The 23,373-nt window shown below is 38.7% G+C and overlaps 1 protein-coding gene and 2 long non-coding RNA genes across 6 annotated transcripts in view; 1 reads left to right on the top strand and 2 right to left on the bottom strand.

Annotated features, from left to right (window-relative positions):
- The window catches only part of CHST9 (carbohydrate sulfotransferase 9), a 241,856-nt gene that overhangs the window by 180,633 nt on the left and 37,850 nt on the right, over positions 1–23,373 (bottom strand). The window contains exon 2 of one of the 3 annotated variants that reach the window (XM_025429254.3): positions 20,671–20,878. In XM_025429254.3, the coding sequence (XP_025285039.1) occupies positions 20,671–20,791 (121 nt within the window). In that variant the 5' untranslated portion in view covers positions 20,792–20,878. Of the gene's footprint in view, positions 1–20,670; positions 20,994–23,373 lie in introns of those variants that run through there. The other 2 variants (XM_049112814.1, XM_025429256.3) reach the window with 2 other exon arrangements.
- On the bottom strand, positions 12,516–16,460 carry LOC112647936 (uncharacterized). Of its 2 annotated transcripts, none has more exons than XR_003128577.3 (3): positions 16,229–16,460; positions 15,681–15,736; positions 12,516–12,615 (listed from the first exon to the last, which is right to left on the bottom strand). It is a non-coding gene; the product is annotated as an uncharacterized LOC112647936 (long non-coding RNA). The 2 variants fall into 2 exon arrangements; XR_007412094.1 differs by having other exon boundaries at positions 16,323–16,460.
- LOC125752099 (uncharacterized) lies at positions 16,422–21,288 on the top strand. The gene is made up of 2 exons (XR_004817694.2): positions 16,422–16,954; positions 20,694–21,288. It is a non-coding gene; the product is annotated as an uncharacterized LOC125752099 (long non-coding RNA).

Genomic DNA, 23,373 nt, shown 5'->3' with positions numbered 1-23,373 from the left:
CTCTGTGACTCAGTTTCCTTCACTGTAAACTGAGAATCATAATGGTGTCTATCTCATGGGGTTGTCATGAGTACAAAAAGAGGTAAACAATGCTGACTTCATGTAACATGTCTGAAGAGGAAAGAGCCACTGAAGGAAATAGTGGTTCTAGGGACTTCAGAAACTCAGGATTGTCCTAGAGATAGGAAGACTCCCACAGAGTCATTTCTGGTTGTGAATTCTGAAGTCACTTGGTGAGTTCCTTCAAAAGCTGGGCGACTCCACCACTATCCGACTGGATGTGGTATCATGGATGTCAGGTACAGTTTTAAAACCTTCCTTCATGCCCTTTTTTTGTGGCACAGCCTCTATGCTTCCCACCCCCTTTGGGGCATAAAGCTGTCAATTGTCACTTACCATGAGACACAAGAAGGTCTGTAACAGGCTGGGTCAGAATATTTATTTTCATTAAAAACAAACAAACAAACAAAAAAACTAGTATGTGGGTTAGAAGACCCCAGCAGGATGGATCAGAGTCCATTTTCAGTCACTAATATAAGCATCAGGGGATAAAGAGTCCCATCTTTGCAAATACTATCCACAGGATAGTAAAAGCCTGGACTTTCCCCTGGATATCTCTGCCATCAGATTCAGGAGCCTGCCTACGATGGTGCTGTGCAGGAGGAAAGCACAGCCAAGTGAGGAAGATAGCAGTGGAGAGAGTCCAGATAAGGCTGCTGCTGGAAGTTTAGATCTAGCCATTTCTGAAACCACTGTGGACTTTCTAGTGGCTGCATGATGCTAAGAAAGTCTCTTGTTGAAGGCATCTATTTATCTATTGGTTTAACTTTCCATGGAGATCGATTTCTGTCACTGAAAACCCACAGTTTTACACAATACCTCTCAGTGTTTTTCTAACATGTTTGTGTCAATATGGCTTACTCCTGGGTGCTGGGAAGTTGTGTTTGAGGAGAGAACCAAAGATTATCACTCTCTAACAACCCAGAGAAGTAAGAGCAGAGGATAGTATAGTCAGATCCACTGCTTTGGTCCTCCATGTGTTATAATTACTGAAGAGCAAATGTTTTAATGTGTTGAAAATGAATGAATCAGATAAATTTATTATAAAATGTTTAAAAATTGATCTACCATCCCAAACTGCTCAGAAATTTTGCTACTGCCAAGATATGATCCCAGATGGGGGCAGGCCTGTCCCTTTCATTCACTGAACTAATCTTAATAAAAATGTTGTTCCTACAACTTCAGTAAGAACCTTTGTCTTATATTAAAGCTGTACAATATTGTGTTCTATTGTGAGTGGAGCTCTATTCAAAGCTCTCTCGCAAAGCCAAATGCAAACTGGAATAGAGTTACAAACAGCATAAAAAGTTAATGAAAAATCAGCCTGGTATATGCAGAACGATAAAAAATAGTCAAAGAAAAAAAAGTAATTATGTTATGACTAGTTATAGTTAAGACTTAGGTAATTATTCTGAATTTGAAATTTATATAATTTCCCTCCCTCCTTGATGTAATTATCCATTAGACTTACGAATGCACATTTTTCATGTCAAGCTAGCAAGAACTCCACAACGAAGAGGTGAGGCTTCAAGAAGAAGGGGAAAAGGCGAATTTGATGTACATGGAAACAAAAGAGTGTAGGAAAATATCAGCGTTTATTGAACAATCGATCACTGAAAATGTGCAGGCGTGCCAAGGCCATTTTTATTTGGTTAGAGAATAACTTTATTTGGTTATTTGGAAATAGATATGAGCCCAATATATCTCCAGTTTGACTACTCAAGGAAAAGAAATGCTGAAAGAAATGAGTTGTAAGTGAATCAAAATATCAGCATTTTTAGGGCTGAAAGGCAACCCGAACAATTGTATAACTTCCTTATGTTTTAGGTCAGGAGGCACATCCAGGTGGGCCTCAGGCCTCAGCCAAGGCCACAAGCTACTCATGTGAGCTCCCTTGGTGGTCGTCAATCATTATTTTCCTCTCTAAGATATATATCTGTTAGGAAATAATGTACAGTTTTTGGGTAAAGTTCTTTCCTGATACCTATTTCTTAGCATCCTCAACGTGGAAATTCTGCCAAGGGTTAGGTATGTCTGTTCCAATTACGCATCCTGGAATTGGAGAAATAACCACAGGATGGGCTCGAGATGACCCACTCGCTGTGACATGGACCTGAGCTACAAACATCATTCATCACCCAACCCCCTACTCTGACAATGACATTTTAAGTCTTCTGAAATTAGTGTTAATTCAGAACCAGTGTCCTGTAATCCCCACAAAGTCTGATTATTTCCTTTTCCCCAAGGCATAGTCACCTGGCAAAAGGCTTTAGTATTCAGTCGCACCCTAGTGAATCTTTTAGAATTATGTGGGCTGTTTAAAATAGAAATTACCTTTGTTGAAAAGATAGTCTACAGTACCACAAAGACAGAATAACATGTCCTGAGTTTAGTTTAACTAAACTGCAGGAACACAGCAAAATGAATGAAGAAGTCTGGGGGAGGGCTAAGAGGTAATGGGGAGAAATGTCAAAAACAAGGGAAGATTTACTCATTTCCCCAGGACACCCTATTAGTTCTCAGAATTGCTGGTGAGCAGCTTGCTCCGAAGTAGACATAAATATTGTGGCAATAGAAGATGCCATTTTTATGCACTGACATCAAGAATATGGTCTGTTAGGATCTGGCAAGATGGCCAGAGTCGGGCAACAAGACTCCTCTTTGCAAGTCACCACTACCATGACATACCTAGGATCTTTGTGTTTCATACTGGGCCAGGCAGGTGAAATATCATGTTGCCTAACCACAAATCCAGTTCTCAGGAATCCTCTCTCCTTTCTGCAGCCCTTGGCCATCAATTACTCACATGAATATTCAGAGAGTACAAATGTGGAAAGATGTATGCCTTTATGAAGTTATATGAGCCTTACAAGGGAGCTTTCTGGAAGGAATGGCAACACAGTTGTTTGAAGTCAATATAATGATTCATGTAGTAGTGCTATTCGCTGTACACACAAAAAAATATAACAACCCAAAGGGTCCCCATGGTCAGAACTGAATAAATGAATATTTAGGAATTCCAGATGCTAAAAATACACCTGAGATCTCATTTTCTTCTTAATCAGAAATTGCTTCAGGGAAGAAGGCTCTTTGCCTTCTGGAATCTAACATCAGCCAAGTTAACTTGGCATCTTGGCAGAAATCAAGGACAACCTGATGCTCGCCAGTTGTAAACAGAAAGCATGAAATTTAAATGCAAGAGATACAGAAGAGAAAAGCTGCCTACCTGTTGCTGTGAACTAAAAAAGACTTATGATATTTAAATTTCAATGGGTATTGCCATAGTATAATTTGAATTTGTTCAGATTTTTTCAAATGCACACCTGCTATTACAAGCTCAATCAAGTTGATGTAAAATATTTCAGAAGGATGAGAAATAGAATTAAAACCTATTAGATTTTTCCATTACAACCCATTTTCTATTTAACTACATCACCATTTTCTCAGCCATTCTAGATTGCTCATAACTCTTTATAGCTTTTCCAAAAACATAGCATCTCACTTTTTGAATACAGGATTTCAGGCTGCAGTTATGTCTTTTTCCTTGGCTGTAGGTTATCGGACATACCTTTGATCCAAAGCAAACTGGGAGTCTCTACCTAATTTTCTGCCAGTGGTTCAGTGAATGGACTTCTGATTTCTGTTGATTATTGAATTGCTTCTGGGGATGGATCTAAAATGCAGGCACTGACCCTTAATGTCAATCATAAAATCCTGAGTCCAAAATTCAGAGGCAATTTCATTGTTTACAGTGTATTTCTGGCAGCGTGATCATAAGCAGCCTGACTGCTTTATGGATTTGTCTCTCTCCTGAGCAAACTTAAAAGAAGGCTTAGTAAAACCTACATTGGTTTATTGAGTGTGTGAAAGCTGGCTGCTATTCTTTTCTCCTACTCCTAGATATTCTTTGGCTTTGTGCATCTAAAGATTTTTTAAATTGAGAATTTTAGTGTCACCATGTCTTTCTTAGCTAATTATTATGCAGCAGTCAGTTAGGAAACCACTGCAAATATCTTATGATAAAAATCATTTGTATTTTTAAGTATATTTCGCTTTATGAGAAATAAATAGTTGTGTGAGCCTAATTTATATGAACTAATAATTCATGATAAATCAGTTATTAAAATAATTTGAGAGATGTTCCTAGGACTATACAATATATAAATATTTATGTCTATTGTTTTCCATCTGCAAACAACAACTATTAATTGTGACTTTGCCCACACAGTATACAATAAGCATTCTGGAATTCTACATTTATCATTGTAATGTTTTCATTGAGAGCACATTTAGGCATTTCCACGAGCACTGCGTGCAGTGCACAGCCACAGCATGGAAAGCTGGACATTTTGCCTCTCCGTCGCTTCCTCTCTGAATATATCTAAACTATTTTTGATGTCGATATCTGGCCTTCTCAATTTTTGAAAAATTAATGAGGAAAATTCTCCCTCCATCAAGATTCTTAACTAACTATGTAGCCAGCAGCCGCCCACACAACAGCTAAATGTCATCTGAAAGAAGAAAATGGCATCTGCACAGGATGATTTTGTTCTTTCTCTGAGATGGGGTCCAAACAAATGGGAAACATCCAGATATGATAGCTGTCTGTGTCACTGATGTCAGCTCTGCTCCCACATTCTTCTTTATTGGCTTTTAAAAAATCACTGATATTGTGGATAATAACTTTTTAAAAAAATATCTGTTTCTTTATTTTAGAGAGAGCATGTAGCACAGGAGCAGAGGGAGAAGGAGAGAGGCAGACTCTACTCTGAGCACAGAACCCAACTTATGGCGACCATTCTGAGGTCATGACTGAGCTGAAATTGAGAGCTGGATGCCCAACTGACTCACCCAACCCAACCCCGTGGATAACAATTTTGTGCTGTGTGCCACACAGATGGACTCCCCTCGTGAGTGTTCTGGAAAACAAAGAAATTTCAAAAGGGTAAAATTGAGAAAATAAGAGAAGTGAGGGCACTGAGTAAAAGAACAGAAGTGTAATAACTAACATACAAGTTAAACCCTTTTTTATTAGATAAAAGCCATAAAATTAAATTGTACTAAAATTTAACTACATCATCACTAAAATGATGCATTATAAAGTTTTGCAGAAGCATGTCGCCATGACAGCGTATGATCATGAACTTTTCTTTCCATGGTATCCTATGGTGGATTCTCACAGGCACTGACGGAATATGTCATTTTCATGGTTACACAAGCTGAGAGGCTGACATATATGCACCTGAGAGAGAAGGCATGTCCTAGTATTTTTTTTTTTTCCAAAATCTCTTACTCGATTTTTTCCACAAGTTAGCAAAGTCCTACCTACCCTGGCCAAAGGAACCACATTCAGGGCACAGCAGATGCAGCAGGGAACAGGCTGCTACTGCCACTCTCATAGATCTCATGGACTAGTGGTTTAAAGGTGGCCAGCACGGTAACAAACACTCCCAATTCACCACCATGAGTGCTTTCATGGGGTAGTACAGGGTGCACATGGGATGAGCCACTTAAATGTCTGAGACACAGGAAATGCTTCCAGAGGCACATGCAGAGGCCTGGGATTGACATGTCTGATGGCCAGTTCAAGAACAGGAAGAAATGTAATACAGCTGGAGAATAAACAGAACATGAGCAGACATGAACCTAGAGAGGTAAACACGGGTCATTTCACAAAGAGCTTTGACAGCCAAATCATGGAGTTTAGGCCCAAGAGCCCATGGGGCAGGGATGGGTGGGTGGGGGGAGAGCGGAAGAGCCTTCACTCAGGAGGAGGAATAAGGAAAGTGGATGCATCCCAAATGGAAACATAGTCTTTAGGGGAGGCAACTGCCTCAATAGTGAAATGGGACAGACATTGGAGAAAAGTGAAGAGTTCGGCTTTGTATATACTGAGTTTAAGGAATCTGCAGGGCATTGAAATACAGCTGCCCAGGAAGCAGATGGCCCTGTAGAAACTGTGGGGAATCAGGTTACAGATGGAACTATACAAGAAAAGTATGCAGAGTGACAAGAAAAGAAGGCCAAGGGTGGGGAACATCCACATCTAAGGGGCAGCCAAAGAGAGAACACAGCCAGAGAGAGGCAGGAAAACTCGAAGAGTCTGCCCTCATGGAGCTCAGGAGAAAAGTGGCATTTGAAGGCTGCTACTATCTCATGCTGCTGAGAGCCCAGATGAGGACTGGGTAGGACTTAGAGGATGGTATGGCAGGCAGGTTACCGGGATTAGTGGTTGATGGGGGCAGACCACAGTGAGGGCAGGGTGAGGAGAGAGAATTAAGTGGAGATGGTGATTCCACAAAATTCTTTAAATAAGTTAAAGGGGAGGAAGTAGACTAGGGGGAGAGAGAAACTGTGGTTGAAAGACTAGACATCTGACTTGTGTTATTTTAGATGGATCAGATTGAACCATGTAGAAATACAGATATAAGGATGTGATGGAGAAAGCGATGAAGACACTGGAAGAGAGAATACATAGAGGACAGGGGAGATCACTGAAGAAGCAGATGCACTGGCGGACAGAATCTGAGTGAGATGAGAAGGAGGAAGATGGAGGAGAGGGATAAGGAGGAAGTAAGAAGCTGAGAGAAGAGCCAGAGATGGCATGGAGGTAGAGAAGCCTACTTCTGTTAGTACTACTGTTAGAAGGAAGCTCCGAGAGTTTCCTTTGATGCTATCACTTTTCTGTGAAGGAGGAGGAGGGGCAATCTGCAGAGAGACATGGGGAGATAATGTGCTGGGGGGGGGTGGCTAAAGAGAAAGTAACATTTCGGAAACTGTCTCTCTGGAAAACAGGAGAGAAAAAGTTTAATAGGGAACATAGGATTGCCAGGCATCATTAAGAGCCCATCCATTTATCCTGTACTAAACTGTCTCACGTAATTTTCTATCACAATCTGTAGTTGCCAGAGATAAAAACAGACAACCAGACTGATCTTGAGGAATGACACCATGAAATGCAATCCTTTGTGAACAGTTAGTTGATGAGGCTTCTTCACAACCTGAGCAAAACACTCCCACAAGAATATTTAAATTCATTATGTGACTCGATGAAAAGTGTATTTTTTTCCCCCAATACTGAGCCTAGAAGAGTTGGAGAAGTTTGGCCAGTGCATATAACTATTCTGTTGGGAAGATACAACTCCATTAATGTGATAATCATTAATTAAATGATTTGGGGGTTATACATATATCTCTATGTGACTGTTTTGCATGATAGTCACTCAAAAGTTGTTTGATTCTTCAAAAGAGGCAAAATGAAATATCTAGAGCTACAAAGTTCACAAACAGTACTGGAAGGTTATGATGACACCAAAGATGGATGTGTTGTGAGTCCTGCATAAACTGTCTGCTCTTCTATGTTTTTGGAATCTCATTCCCAATTCTTTCCATTGAAGTCTTAATTGGTGTCTCCTATGCTCCAGGCACTGTGGTCCTGACCCCCAGCGGGCTTCCAGCTGGGGAGATGAAAGCAAATGTTTACAACCTATGTGATTCACTCCATGAGACATGGAGCTAAAAGATGGTGAACAGTAAAGGGGAGACCAGCGATTAATTCTGTTTGATTAGCACAAACATATTTACTTTCAATCTCATAAAAAATTCAGTATCACTTTTGATAATCTGTGACTCAGGGAAACAAGAGAAAACACTTAATGAAAACTAAATCATTTTATTTAGAAACAATCTCTGCTTCTTAAGTCTTACAGCTCTTTAACCTGTGATGAACTGGATACCATGAAGCTTTCCACCCAACCTCTTAGTTGCTTGATTTACTCTTGAAAGCTACAGTTGAAAAGCAATGTAGAATACAGTGCTCCCAAAGACATTGGTTCTGCTCTGGTGAACTTTCTTTAGAAGTCTGGGGTTGTTACAATACTAAAGGTTTTCTCTTGCTCAGGCAGATTTTTCAATCCAGGAACAGAAACCATATCCTTGCTCCTGGTGATGCATCCGGTTGCTGGACTTCTCTACTGGATTTTGGAATGGCTATGTCCAAGACACTTTAGGAAAGAAACGAGTAATTCAAGTATCATGAGTCCTCTTGGATCTCAAGGGAAAGGCAGGAGGAAAAAGCCAAAAGGGAAAGGGGAAAAGTAGAGTATGGAAAATATGCAGTTATCATGAATCATGTTTTAGTGCCAGTTTTGTTATTTTCGGCTACACAAAATTAAGCCTTTCAGTTGCTCCTTTATAAAAGGAGGAAGCTGGGATGAGATGATGTTTTAGCAGTTGAGTTTATTTTTATTAGGAAAATGAGAAATTTTGGACTAGGTGATATTATATGCCAAATCAATACCAATAGGAGTTAACCTGCCTGTCGCCATTAATTATTTAGTGAGTGAGGTCTTTACACTCACACTCAAAGTCCACACTAATGACCTAGTAATTATTTTAATTGATTCTCAATGAACTGCTAACTACTCTGTTGGCATACCAATAAGCAAGAAGCACTGTGAGAACAGGCTCTGGGCTCTATATTTGTATCTTTCTATCCATAATTCTGAACAGAAATCTGTGTATCCAAATTAATATTTCTGTATCTATTTTACAAGATTTATCATTGAACATTAGTGGTATTTTAAGAAGTCCTAATTTTCATTTGTGTGAAAAGAGAGGATATAATATGGAATCACAGAATCTTGAAGGGGATGTTATTTTGAAGAACATGCAATTTGAGCCCTTACAGAAAAACTCTCAAACATGCAAACAAAGATTTCATACAAGAATGTTCTTAGTAGGAAGTTTTGTGATGGCAAAAAATTAGAAACAACTTTTATGCACACCATTTGGGGAATGGACAAATCAATTACGGCATATTCACATGATGAAATATTATATGGTAGTTGGGTTAATGAATTCGAGGTGTAATATGTAAATATAAATAAATCTCAGAAACCTCATATTGAATGAAGAGGCACATTGCACAAGGGTATAGCCTCTCCAAGCCACACATTCCTAACCTCAAGGAAGACATTCCAGGATATCCCTGGAGAAAATCTCCACTAAACCAAACACTGTAACTTCTGAAAAATCCAAAATTAAGTGCCAGCCTCATTTGCCTTCTAAGTTCAGTTGAGCGTGGCTCTTGGTATGGGTTGACTCATTCAGCAAGGACTTGTTGAGCATCCACGACATGCCAGATACCGTTCTAGACACTAGGGCACAGCAGTGAATGAGGCAGCATCCTGCAGTCCATGGCATAAATGCATCAAAACAATGAAGGAGGATTGTTCTGTGCCACCTGCCCCTTTGCCCTCCCCTTAGAGATGAATAAAGCTAATGGGGTCCTTCATGAGGTTCCTTTAAGCTCCAGTTCCCATTTTGAGAAAGATGGCTACTTACTGAGGGTGGGAAAGAAGATGAAGATGTGAAAGCCAGAGTGGATTTGTTAGGACGGTTTGAGCCACAAGTGACAGAAATCCAATGTGAGCCTATAGAGGTTCACAGTATGTCACCCCAAAGTATGCCACTTTAGTATACTGACTATTTTGAATTAAAACTAACATATGGAACAGTTGGCGCTACAAAATTGTCACTATGTTGTATACCTGGGACTAATAACATTGTAGGTCAGCTATACTTCAATTTAAAAACGAGGAAGAGAGCAGCCCAGGTGGCTCAGGGGCTTAGCGCCACCTTCAGCCCGGGGTGTGATCCTGGAGACCTGGGATTGAGTCCTGCAACGGGCTCCCTGCATGGAGCCTGCTTCTCCCTCTGCCTGTGTCTCTGCCTCTCTCTATCTGTTTCTTGAATAAATAAATAAAATCTTTAAAAAAAAAGGAAGAAATAGCTGGTGCAGGAAGGACTTTCCACGGTTTCCCTGAAACCAGAAAATATAACTCCCATGCAAAAGGTACCCTCCCTGCACCAGGAGGGTAGAAGTCACCCTTACCACCAGAGTTAGGGAATTTAGGGCTGAGAAGATCATATAAACAAACATTGTTACATCTTCATCGATTTACTACCCGAGGCCCAAACCCTTTTCTCTTGTCAATTCTTCACAAATTTATTGTCTAAGTTATAAAAGCTGCCTTCTTGATGCGAGGTACACACACACACACACACACACACACACACTGGAATATTACTCAGCCACCAAAAAAGAATGAAATCTTGCCATTTGCAACAATATTGATGGAACTAGAATATATTATACTAAGCAAGATAAGTCAGGGAAAGATAAATACAATATGATTTCATTCATATGTGGAATTTAAGAAACAAAACAGATGATCATAGGGAAAGAGAAGGAAAAATAAAACAAGATGAAAATAGAGAGAGAGGCAAACCATAAGAGATGCCGAACTCCAGGAAACAAAATGAGGGTTGCAGGAGGGGAGGTGGGTGGAGGGATGGGGTAACTGGGGGATGGGCATTAAGGAGGACACTTGATGAAATGAGCACTGGGTGTTATATGCAACTGATGAATCACTAAATTCTACCCCTGGAAATATCACACTACATGTTAACTAAATTGAATTTAAACAATTTAAAACAACAACAAAGAATGAACTTAAAAATAAAGCTGCCTTCTTTGGTCATTTCTTTGAGTCTCATATTTTTATGGGGTTCTAATACAGATGAAATTCAATTTTTTTCTCCTGTTAATCTCTTTAATGTCAATTTAATTATTAGGTCAGCCAAAGAACCGAGAAGGGAAGAATAGAAAAAGTCTCTGCCCCTACAAGCCATCTGAAGTACACCAGGCAGCAGCAGTGTTGAATCTTGGAAGAAGCTAGTTCAGGAACCCAAACACTTACTGAGGCTCTGTCTACAACTTACTCTTCTCCTCCTGACTGCTTTTTTCTTTCTCTCTCCAGCTTAGTATCTTCAGCTCCTCTGGCCCATGTGGTAGGGAATAGTCACATACACTTCTGAATTTTGTATCATACGGGTTAGGCACTTGAGCCCATTCTTCTGGTATTGAAAACTGAAATCCCAAGAAAGGGAATCATTGTCCAAGCTCGCATCGGCCACCCATCCCTTGGACTAGTAATTTGCTGTCACCATGATGTGTGGTATACTATAAATGATGGACCCAGCATCGGCTAGGTGCCTGTCAATGGACAGATGAAGTTCCATTGCAATATTGCAGTTTCTGCTATAACTCCATAGATAATGTAGGAGAGGAAAAGGAGCCCCTAAAAGAAACAGAAGCAGGGGACAGTACTCTGAAGAGGGTAAGTGCTAAGCTAAAGCAATAGCATTATTCTTTACCTGTGCTGAAAACATATTTGGAAACAAATATATTAAACTTATTACTAGATTTTTAAACATCTATGATGTTGATTCAATTGACACTGTAGCAAAGGTTGGCCACTGAATATTCAATTTCAGAAAATTTTAAGCAACTGTGACAACCAATACTGCTTCATTTCTAGTAGTATGGCTTCTGGAGTATAAGGCAAAAGCACCCAGGAATACAGGAGACTCAGAAGGCTTGGGTTAAAAGGCCAGGCAAAGTCCCCTGGGAGAAGCAGGTTACAGGGAGTGGGGTGAATAGGAATAAACACTGAATTTGGAGGGCACTAAGGGGACATAATGAAGTGAGGACTGAATCAGGACCTGAAAGGTAGGGAGAAGGGGTAGAGATACCCTGGTGACCAACATATAAGTTTCCTTACCTCAAGATGCTTATACCTTATTGAGAGAAGTAGACTATATGTAAAAAACATAAAACATGACTACAGGTGGGAAAAGTGCCATAAAGCCACATTACAGAATAATAAACACAGGGCTGGGAGAGAAAACATTGGAGGATATCTATTTTACACAGGATGCTGAGGGAAGGTGATAGTTCAACTGTACCCTGAATAATAATAATAATAAAAAAGCCAGCAATGGAAACAGCCAAGGAAAACATATTTTAGGAAGAGAGAACAGCTAACACAAAGGCCTTGAAATGGGTAAAAATCACATAAAAAAGACACTATACGGGGCAGCCCAGGTGGCTCAGCGGTTTAGCACCGCCTTCAGCACAGGGCCTGATCCTGGAGACCCGGGATCGAGTCCCACGTCAGGCTCCCTGCATGGAGCCTGCTTCTCCCTCTGCCTGTGTCTCTGCCACTCTCTCTCTCTCTCTCTGTCTCATGAATAAATAAATAAAATCTTAAAAAAAAAGACAGTATACGGAGGTATCCAGAGATGAGCAGAGGGAGCATGTGCTCATTTGATTTTTTAAAAATGGTTGTAGGGGTGCCTGGGTGGCACAGCTGGTTGAGTGTCCAACTTTCAGTTTCAGCTCAAGTCACGATCTCAGGGTCCTGGCTCCTCTGCACTCTGCATGGAGTGTACTTGGGATTCTCTCTCCCTACCCCCCTCTCTCTGCCCCACCCCATTGTGCTGCCATCCCCCTTAAATAAATAAATAAATAAATCTTTAAAAAAGTGGTTGCTATCCTCATCAAAAGTGGAAGAAGTAAATCAAATGAATGATTTTTTTAAAAAAAGAAAAGCAATTTTATTTTCCTGAGTACATGATTGACTGTAAGCATAAAGTCATTCCATGTTGTAAGTAGCTTTGCTCCATCCAGTTCAGGTATACAAAGATCCCCTGGGAGAAAATACAATTTCAATAGAGCAACATCACAATCAGGATGAACAGCTTGATTGGAAGAAAAGAATATACTTTCTCATCAGAGAGGCTCCTGAGAAAAGAATTATGTCAATCCAATCTAGTTTCAAAACTTTATATGCCACAAAATATACTTAGTTTGAAAAAAAGCAAGATCAAGTCTCCTTAAAAATACCAAAGCATGAGACCAGTTTGCTTATGAGGTCCTAAAGCAACTGTCAGAGAAAAAACAACAATAAGGTGGCTCTACTTTGCCTGAAACCAGAAGCTTGTAGCTACTATATTCTACTTTCATACACATGTACAAGGGTTAAAACATAACCTGGACCTAATGGTGTTTATTGTGCATTAGCAGAAGAAAATATTAAAAATAGCTATTTGTTTTGGCTCTGGTGCCGTTGATAGTAGCATGTAGGATCAGAACAGAACACTGACCTACAGGAAGTCCACATCACTGACCAAAAGGAACATACTTTTCAAGCTAAGTATATTGGATATCAGTCCTACAGAGCCTGGATTGGTGACCATGAGTTTTGAGAAGGTGGGATTATAGCTATATGATTCCTTCCTATGCTAGCTATGATAATTCATATGTTAGCTATGATAATTCTTAGATTAGATGCTAATGTTGAACCCCATACTAAATTCAGATATCACTACTTATTTATTTTCTTATTTTCTGTAAATCAGAAAGAAATTAGTAGAAATCAGAAAAAAATGTCTACTTAAAAGTATGATAGAAAAGTCAAACAAGTTTCTGTTTAAGGTAATCATACAAAAATACTACCAATAGAAAGTCAAGAAATTATTGGTCTTGGCAAAGCCATCTTGAAAAAGAAAAACAAGGCTAGAGGCTTCACACTCCTGATTTCAAACTATATTACAAAGCTAAAGTAATTAAAACAGTATAGTACTGGCATAAAAACAGACACATAAATCAATGGAACAGAATAGAAAGCCCATAAATAAACCCATGCCTACATGGTTGATTAATTCACAACAGAGGAGGCAAGAATATATAATGGGAAAAAGATAGTCTCTTCAACAATTGGTGTTGGGAAAACTGGATGGCCACATGCAAAGGAAAGAAACTAGACCACTACCTTACACCATACACAAAAATTGACTCAAAATGGGTTAAAGATCTAAATACGAGACTTGAAACCATAAAACTAGAAGACAACAGAGGGTGGTAAGCTCCTTGACATACATCTTGGATGATTTTTTAAATCTAACACCAAAATCAAAATACAAAATAAAAATAAACAAGTGGGACCATATCAAATTAAAAACCTGCACAGCAAAGGAAACCATCAACAAAATGAAAAGGCAACCTACTGGGGCACCTGGGTGGCTCAGTGGTTGAGCATCTGCCTTTGGTTCAGGTCGTGATCCTGGGGCCCTGGAATTGAGTCCTACACCAGGCTCCTTGCAGGGAGTCTGCTTCTCCCTCTGCCTATGTCTCTGCCTCTCTCTCTGTGTCTCTCATGAATAAATAAATAAATAAAATCTTAAAAAAAAAAAGAAAAGGCAACCAACTGAATAAGATAAAATGCTTTCAAATCATATATCTAATAAGAACTCCAAAATATATAAAGAACTCAAACAACTCAATAGCAAAAAAAAAACCAAAAAAAAAACAAAAAAAAAACAACAAAAACAACAAAAAAAAAACCAATAATTTAAAAAATGGGAAGATCTAAATAGACATTTTTCCAAAGACATACAGATGGCCAACAGACACATGAAAAGATGTTCTACATCATTATCCTCAGGGAAATGAAAATCAAAACCACAGTGAGATATCACCTCACAACTATTAGGATGGCTGCTTATAAAAAGTCTAGAAATAACAAGTGTTGGCAAGGATGTGGAGGAAAGGGGACATTTGTTTACCACTGGTGGGAATTTAAATTGGTGCAACCACTATGGAAAACAGTATGGAGGCTCCTCAAATATTTAAAAATGAAATTACCGTATGATCCAGCAATTCCACTTCTGAGTATTTCTCCAAAGAAAACAAAAACATTGGTCCAAAAAGATACATGTACCCCCTTGTCCACTGTAGCATTATTTACAGTAGCCAAGGTATGGAAAGAACCTAAATATCCAACAGTGAACGAATAAAGTATATTCCTCAGCAATAAAAATAGTGAAATCTTGCCATTTGTAAAATGGATGGACTTTGAAGGTATTAAGCAAATGAATTAAGTCAGGAAGAGAGAAGTTAACACTATATTATCTCTCTTATATGTGGAATAGAAAAAAATTAAGAAAAACCCAAACTCACAGATACAGAGAATAGATTGGCAGTTGTCACAGTTGGAGGGGGGGCTGCAGGGAGAAAAGAGTTAACTGGTTTTGTTTTTTGGTTTTCTTTTTAGTTTAAATTTTTAAAAAATGGTCCTGAATACAAAATGCTCAGAAGTTGTTTAGATAGATTTTTACAATGTTGGATAAATCCAGGGAACAATTTTAATTTGGAATAGATGAGACTAAATTTGATTCTGGAAAATCTCAAGAAAAGAAATAACATAAGCTATTTGGTAGGATCTGTTTGATTTTCATTACGTTGCATATTTAAAATATGTATATATAACTTCACTATTTCATAATGGATTGCGGATTATATTTCTAACACAGGTTTCATAGAAGAATAAGGTACATCATATTTTAAAAGAAATAAAGAGTAAGTGTTAATGGTTCAGAGAAGAGGGACCTGGATCATCTTCTCACAAAGTAGTTAAAAAAGCTAGGGTTTCATTTGCCATAAAAATGATCTGGCCATGTCATGGAAGCAAGGTGAGCCAGTGCCAGCGACACAGCTAGGATGAGTAAGCATAACTTAAGGAGACAAGTTCTGACTTAACATATGGAACTTTCTAAGGAGGTGGCTATAAAGTTGAGTGGATGTCTTGAGGAGTAGTAGATTCTTTGTCCTCAGAAATACTCAAACGCAGTCCATGTAGTCCTTTGGCTGGATGTTGAAGAATCAAAAGAAACGTTATGTATCCACCCCTACACCAAAACTACTGAGCACCTACCATACACATGTCCCATGCTGTGGAATGGGGACACCAAGGTCCCTGTTTCATGGAGCCTGTAAAACAGCACCCGATGCAGACAATGAACACGTGAACAAATAACAAAACGAGGCAATTGCTGCTTATGATCATTTCTGTGATGGAAGTGAATAAGATGGGGTTCCTGACTGATTGGCTATGGGGGTGCTTGGCTGATTGGCTGCTTTGATCAAAGCAGGTGACATCTGAGCTAAGCCAGGACAGGTGAGAGTTGGGAGAAGAGCATCCCAGCTTCTGAAATGGTGAGAGTTGAGAGCTCGGACTTGGCAAAGGGTTTGGTGTGCTGGGAGACGAGGGGTGACACCGGAAGCACTTTGAGGGGAGGGTGAGGCAGTGGAGGCAGGCAGAGCACACAGCTCTGTGGGTCCCAGGGAGGATTTTTTTGTTGAAAAGAATGAGATATAACCAAAACATTTTAAACAGGAGAGCTATATAATCGATTTATATTAAAAAAAATAGATCATGTACAAGATGATCTATAAATTCTTTTCTAAAGCTGAGATTCTGACCTTGTTATGATAGGGTCCTCACCACATCTTATTGCACATACAAAACACTTATGTACTGTGCCTTTAGGTATTCTATTTAGCACTAACATTCTACCTAGAGGAAGAAGGCACCAAATTGCAGATTTCAACAGTTAGCTGGTGGAAAGTGACCCATTCTTGTGATTTATCCTGAACTGGCCTTTACCATTACCACATCTTTCCTGTAGATATAACTGTTCTGCTCTGGGTCCTCTGTGCCTGCTAACCCTGCCCCCACCCCTGCACCACCCCTAGTGCTTCTATTAGGTCAGCAGTTCCATAGCTGACAAGTGATTGGGCCCAGCTCATCACTGCCTTATAATGGAAGGCCTGAATCTTCCATCACAATGGACTGTCCTTTTGTATCAACACCTTGGCCTGCACTCAAGACCATTTTCTCCCTTATAGTCCAGGAGACTCGAGTCTCCTTGAGAACAGGGGTTATGGCTGGTTCCTCACTATATCTCAGTATTCACCAGTTTGGCACCTACAATTAAGTCTTTAAAAAATGCTACTGAATGAATGGATACCCTGACCTCAGAGGCACCCTACCTATATCAGAGATCCTTCTGGACACCAACTCTCCTCTTTACATTCAACTGGATCAGCTTCCTTCCAATTCCTACACTGTGAAACACGTTGGCCCTATGCTGGTTAGACTCTCCTATTTTAACTGGAGCTGGAACTGAGTTTTTTTTTCTTAATCAGGTAAGGCACAAGCTTAAGATTGTTTTCCTGAATTATGGCTGAGTCTTAATAGTGATAATTCCGAAAAAGCTAGTCCTCAAATGCTCTGCATCATTTTCAGAATAATAGAAGTTCGTATTCATTGCTCATTGTTCACTACTACTTGCCAGACACTGTGCTAAGTCTCCTTTAATCCTCCCTGCCACCCTGGAAATATTATTATCCTGCCACATGGAAAATATTATTATCCCCATTTTACAGAGGAGGAAATTGCAGCACAGAGAGGCTAAGTGGTTTGCCTGGGGTCACACCGCTAACAAGTAGATCTGAGATTTTCAAGCTTCTTTCAAAAATGAAATTTGCACTCTTAACAACTAGGGAAAAATTTATAAGCTAACATTCATAATACATCCACATTAGCATAAGGAAATGCATAATCCAATTGGTGAGGTCTTGAAAAATGGGTGTTATTATGGAACTCTCTGTTGTATAATTGGATAGATTTTACTTTCCTTGTCACTCATATTTCCTTTTCAACTCCCAAAATTTTGTCTATTCATAATCTTTACTAGCATATCAGAGCATAGTTAAGAATTTTTTTTGTGTGATTCTAAAGCATTTTATTTTAACAGAAGAACCCAGGAAAACTACAAAGGCTTAGAAAATAGTTCAGATCTTATTAGATTTTAAAGGTCGCATATACAGGCTCTGAAAAGAACCTAAGAGTTCTCATACACAACTGAAATGTATTTGAGATCAAAAGCATTCTGAGTTTTAAAATCTGCTCTATTTACAGAGGGTCTCAGGAACCAAAATAAACTCATCTTCCATAGTTCTTTGAGTGACAGTTCTAAAATGTCCAAAAGACAACATTTTCATTTTTAACGTAACATAAAAGCACACATTCAGATATTTTCTGATTTAAAAAGAAACTTCCCCTAAAAGTGACTGATGCTTCTGATGTTATCTAAAATACATAATACAATACACAAGTAATAGTCTACCTGGAAAACTACAGAATTACAACCCAGGGCACTAACTTGGAATGAGGAAGAATTCCAGATGGAAGTCTTATTGAAAAATAATAAAGCTTTTCTTCAGTAAGATACTTATCTAAAAGAATCTTGGTTCTAACACTTACACTCACTATCACAAGTAGATCGTGAAATATTATACAATTTATGACATATAGAGAATCAGAGAAAGTACTAGCAAATTGCCAAGCAATTTAAGAGAATAAATAGTATTTATTATTATTTATTATAGTACAAGCCCATTTTAACTGGGGAAAATGATTTCCCAACTTGGAAAAGTTATGAACTCAATTAAAAATCCAGCTTGCAAAAGAGGTTACACATCTATGAATTTGTGAATAGCTTAGGCTTACAAGTCAGTATCCATACTGATACTACAGCATTTATTATTTGTGTATCTTATATGCCTTTTTGGTTAGGAGGTTCTTTGAGGGCACATGACAAGTAGGAAAGTCTGGGCATGGGTCTCACTTTGGAAACTTAGCTGTTGCGCCTTTGGACAAGTCACTTGGTTTCTAGGTTTCGGTTACTTCATTTGTACTCTAGGAGGCAGTAATACTCTTTTACTCTGTCTTTCCTGACCACCCCCCCCCCCACCCCCCACCTTCGTGAAGCAATGTATAGCAGAAGAAGGGCATGGACTTTGCAGAGATACAACCAGACAGCTTTCCCTCTACACCTACACCTGCACATGTGAGGTCTGGGATAAGTTCCTTACCTACTCAAGCCTCAGTGTCATCATCTATAAACTTAGAATATCACACCTAGGAAGATGTCATTAGGATTAGAGAAAATATATGTAAACATTTGGCACGTACTAAGCTTTAGTAGCTACTAATGCTTGGGGCCCATTTTGTAAACTGCATTATATATGTAAGGTATTATTCTATGATCTGTTTCTTCAGAAATCATGCGGCTTCTTAGTTGACACACTAACCATAACATTTCTCCCATAGTCTTTATATATGAATATATTTTCTTTTATGGATTGGAAACCCATTGTGATACTGTCCTTGTGAAATTTATTATGAGACTATGAAATTAGCAAACCACCAATGAGGAGATCTCTGATTCTTCCTCCTTTGCTGCATTCTAGTCTATAGTCTGCAATGAGTTTTCAATCTGTTTATTCATATCTTTATAACTCATTCAACAAACACCTGCCAAGGGCTTACTATGTGACAAAATCTATGCTATGAGAGAAGTTAGCCTCTATATTTTATTACAGATGGTTTCATGAAATATTATGACAAATTGCTATCGTAATATAGCAAACTTAGAAAATCTTACAGTTCATGTAACTTATAATGGGAATTAAAAATACGTTTTGACAATGTTACATATTCTCTAGAAAATAATTATATGCAAATTCTTTTCACAAAAGTTACTATACAAATTTAATAGATCCAAAGTGTTTATGAAGATAATCCAAGGAAAGGGATTTAGAAAAGGAAACAACTTTAATATTATCATATCTGTGACTCAGTATTAACTTTCAGAGTAGTTTTTTAAAAGATTTTATTTATTTATTTATTTATTTATTTATTTATTTATTTATTTATTTATTATTTGAGAGAGCAGGGAGAGGGACAAGCAGACTCCATGCTGAGCACAGCGCCTAATTCGGGCATGGACTTGATATGGGGCTTGATCTCATGACCCCAATATCATGACCTGAACTGAAATCAAGAGTCAAAGGCTTAACCAACTAAGCCACCAAGAATCAGAGTAGATTCTAAAGGGTTTTATATCTAGAATGATTTAAAACTAGGCCACAGTTGGAAGCAATTAAGACATTATTCTTCTGTTTTACTTCATTTTCCTTAAAAGTCATAAGCCATAGGCTATTTCTACTAATGGAAAATAACTGAATTTCACAATACATATAGGTATGTATTTTTGTGATGTTCTAAGACATCTCCTTTAATCATTATAAACACAATTCATCCCAACTATCATTATAAACATAATCCATTTTAACAGAAATTGATTGTTTCCAATGTGTGGCAACAGCAAACTGGAATGATGAAAGTACAAATATAGAAGGGTTTGGCAAACTACTGCTTGTGGACCAAATCCAGCCCAATACTTGCTTTTGTAAATAAAGTTTTATTGGAACACAGCCAGGTCCATATGTTTACACATAATCTATGGATGCTCCTATGGTATGTTGGCAGGCTTGAGTAGTTGTGATAGAAATGGTGTGGCTTACAAAACGTAAAATACTTTCTACCTAATTTACAGACAAGGTTTGTGAACTCCTGCTTCATAGTAAAGGTAATAAAGAATTTCCATGCCAATTTTGAGTACTGATACAAAAATTAAGAAGGGATTAAAGGAGATATTTAGTTGTATATTTAGTTCCTTTTAGGTTTGCGCCGAATGCTTACTGGACACACCAGAGGTAGGACACATGCTACACATTTGAGTAGACAAATTCACCACATGCAGTCCTTGCTGAGCTAATGGGCTGTGCTGCTCCCCCACTGATACAATAAAAATTCCAAGTGTTGTCCCATCCGTGACAAATGCCCACCAGAATTGCATAATCATCCTTCTTTTTTGGGAGCTGGGGATTTTAGTTTGTCTATTTTTTGTTGTTATTGGAAATATTGTGAGATTCTATAGTTCTGTAAACACTGTAGTTCATTTAATAGAAAATGACCATCATAAGTAAAATAGAAAAAAAGAACTGATTGTTACCTGTATGTTGTTCTTCAATCCAGACTTGCAAATACATGAAGAGGAGCAGCCCTGCTACTCCAAATATGAGCACCGAGAGGAAGACTTGTTTGGGGTTCATGACCATTTCAGATGGCTGCATTTCTCCTCGTTTCTGAAGACCACATGATTTGTTTTTCCATAGAGATTGGATCTTTTGTTCTATTAAGTGCTCATTCCATGAAGTAACCTAGAATTTTTAAAAAATCCACATTGTACCTTGCTCATGATATTTCTTTCCCAATATAGCATAAATAAGCAGAGATCAATGATAATGAAGACGTACGTGAACTGGAATGTTCTAAAGACAAAGACTGTAGGAGATTGTCCCTAGAATGGCAACTTTCTATCATAATGTAAGGAAGATATCATCCCATGGTTAGTAGATAACACCCTCACATTTAATTAGGTACAGTATAGTCAGACTTAAGCCACCCTATATTGGAAAGAGTAAAGTAGGTTCAGGTTATCTTCAAATGATTGTGAGGGGAAATAAGACTATCAGAGTAGACTGTTGAAGGAGTTTTGAAAAACATGTTCCTAGAGTAAAGGGGGAAAAATCACTTCCTGACCGAAAAATACATAAAGTTCAAAAATGGAGAGTTAAATCTATCATTTCTCTCTCGTGTAAAAGTAATAGATTTCTCCAACTGAAAGGGTACATTTAAAATCCTTCCAACGCACAAAAGGATAAATATTAAAAGGTCAGATTTAAAGGGCTTCTCCCACAAGAACATGGCAGTACAGAAGTCAGGCTCCGATTACAGAAATCTACCTCCATAATGAAAGATTTAAAGAAATATTGAAATGACTTTGTTTTAGAACAGTCTCATTTAATGCAATCCTACCCTTTTACTTTTGTAAGCCGCAGCTACATTTGAGAATCTATTGAAAATGCAAACCATCTTGTTAGACAAATATAAACACACACAAAATCTTGCATAAAGAGCAGGATGCTTCAGTACTGTCACTGGAACCCAAGTTAAGAAGCCAGCTTCCCATGAACTGCCACGCAAATACGCAGCAGCCTGCATGGTGAGCTCACATAGTCCAGCTAATGAGGCCAAGGTCACTGCGTTGTATCTAATGCTGGCCAAAGACCTTGGCTCTGTGCTTTGGCCACGGACCACACCCCCTCTTTGGATGAGCTGAATGTTTTCTCCCTGTGAGGACATCACATCCACTGCTGTGTCTAAAAATGATCTCTTTTTTCTCTAAATATGTCTCAAAAACTTCTGGGAGAATATTGATCTAGCTTTTTTAAGAGGTGCTTGGTGAGATGCAAGGTAAAAGTTAAAAACCTGCTATGAGGAATTTTGGGCTGGTAAAAGGATAAGATTTAGCTGTTCTTGGCAAAACCAATTGGCAAACCAATTTTCATGTAAATGGTGGGCTTGAAAGGTAACCTATGAGATCAGCATCATAAGGAAATGTAGTATGGTGATCACTTGATTAGGAAAAAATTCAGGGGTGCCTGGGTGGCTCAGTTGGTTAAGTATGTGCCTTCATTTTTTTTAAGTGTGTGCCTTCAGCTCAGGTCATGATCCCAGGGTCCTGGCCCAGAGTTGGGCTCCCTGCTAGAGGGGAGTCTGTTTCTCCCTTTCCCTCTGCCCCTCCACCCAACTTGTGCTCTCCTCTCTCAAATAAACAAAATCTCTAAAAATGAAAGAAAAAACAAATCCAGCAAATAGTTAAAAGTGTGTATGTAGAACAACAAAAAGTCATGTTATAAATACATTTTTTCTTTATATTTTTATTATTACCCAGAAGGGGCCCAAGGAATTGCAGTGATTGTCAGTATTAACTGAAGAGCTTTCTAGAATCCACTTGTCTGAATCACCTGAGGAAGGGGTTAGTGTTAATATATTCCTGAGGGCTTTTGAGCATTTCAAGCATTTTCTCCACTTTGCCAGTAGAGTAAGTTTTTAAATAAGTAGAAGAGCTGAGAGTATCGTCATATTGCTATTTGATGGGTGGTGCTTTGCTCTTACATTGATTCAAAACTAGAATCTCATGGGCTTTCCAAACATATGCAACACAGAAGAGTTCCCGAGGGAGATCTGCAATTTGAGGTGTTCCAAGATTGAGTCCCTCAAGGAACTACGAAGAGAAGCCAGCTTTCTCGTCTTGACGCTGCAGTTAAACAATGAACAGACATAATTCCTGGGTGCACAAGAAGATTCAGATAGGAGAAACCAGTTAAACAAAATCCAGTACTAACAGAGAAATAGCTGTTTACAAGAAGAAAGAGACTTTTTACAATCTGTCTACATAATTAAAACTTATCTCAGAAGAAAGAGGATAGAAGAAAATGCATAAATCAGAACAGAGCCACGAACCTGTGGGAATAGTAGATGTGAACGCCAAAAGAGGTACTCCTTGAGGGTTTGCAGAGGAAAATTATTACCTACGACGCTGGAAAGAGATGAAGAATTTGCCCTTCCTTTCTTCAGGAGATGTTGCTCTACTCTGACATATCCTCCTGGGTAAGAAGTCAGGAGAAAACCCATAATTGTTATTATGGCAGATGTGAGTAGGATTGAGTGATTAAAGCCACAAGGCAGAAAGGCAATCTGGTGTAAAACGAAGAGATACGTTTGATTTTCTCCCATCTCAGTCCATTAACCCAACGTTGGCATTAGGAAATGGCTCTCATTAAACAAAGGTGAGGCAGGAGGAGCAGCA

This window comes from Canis lupus, chromosome 7, assembly GCF_003254725.2.
Source record: "Canis lupus dingo isolate Sandy chromosome 7, ASM325472v2, whole genome shotgun sequence".
Taxonomy (NCBI): domain Eukaryota; kingdom Metazoa; phylum Chordata; class Mammalia; order Carnivora; family Canidae; genus Canis; species Canis lupus.
The sequence above is the reverse complement of the archived record's forward strand: the minus strand, read 5'-3'. Positions and strand labels throughout refer to the sequence as shown.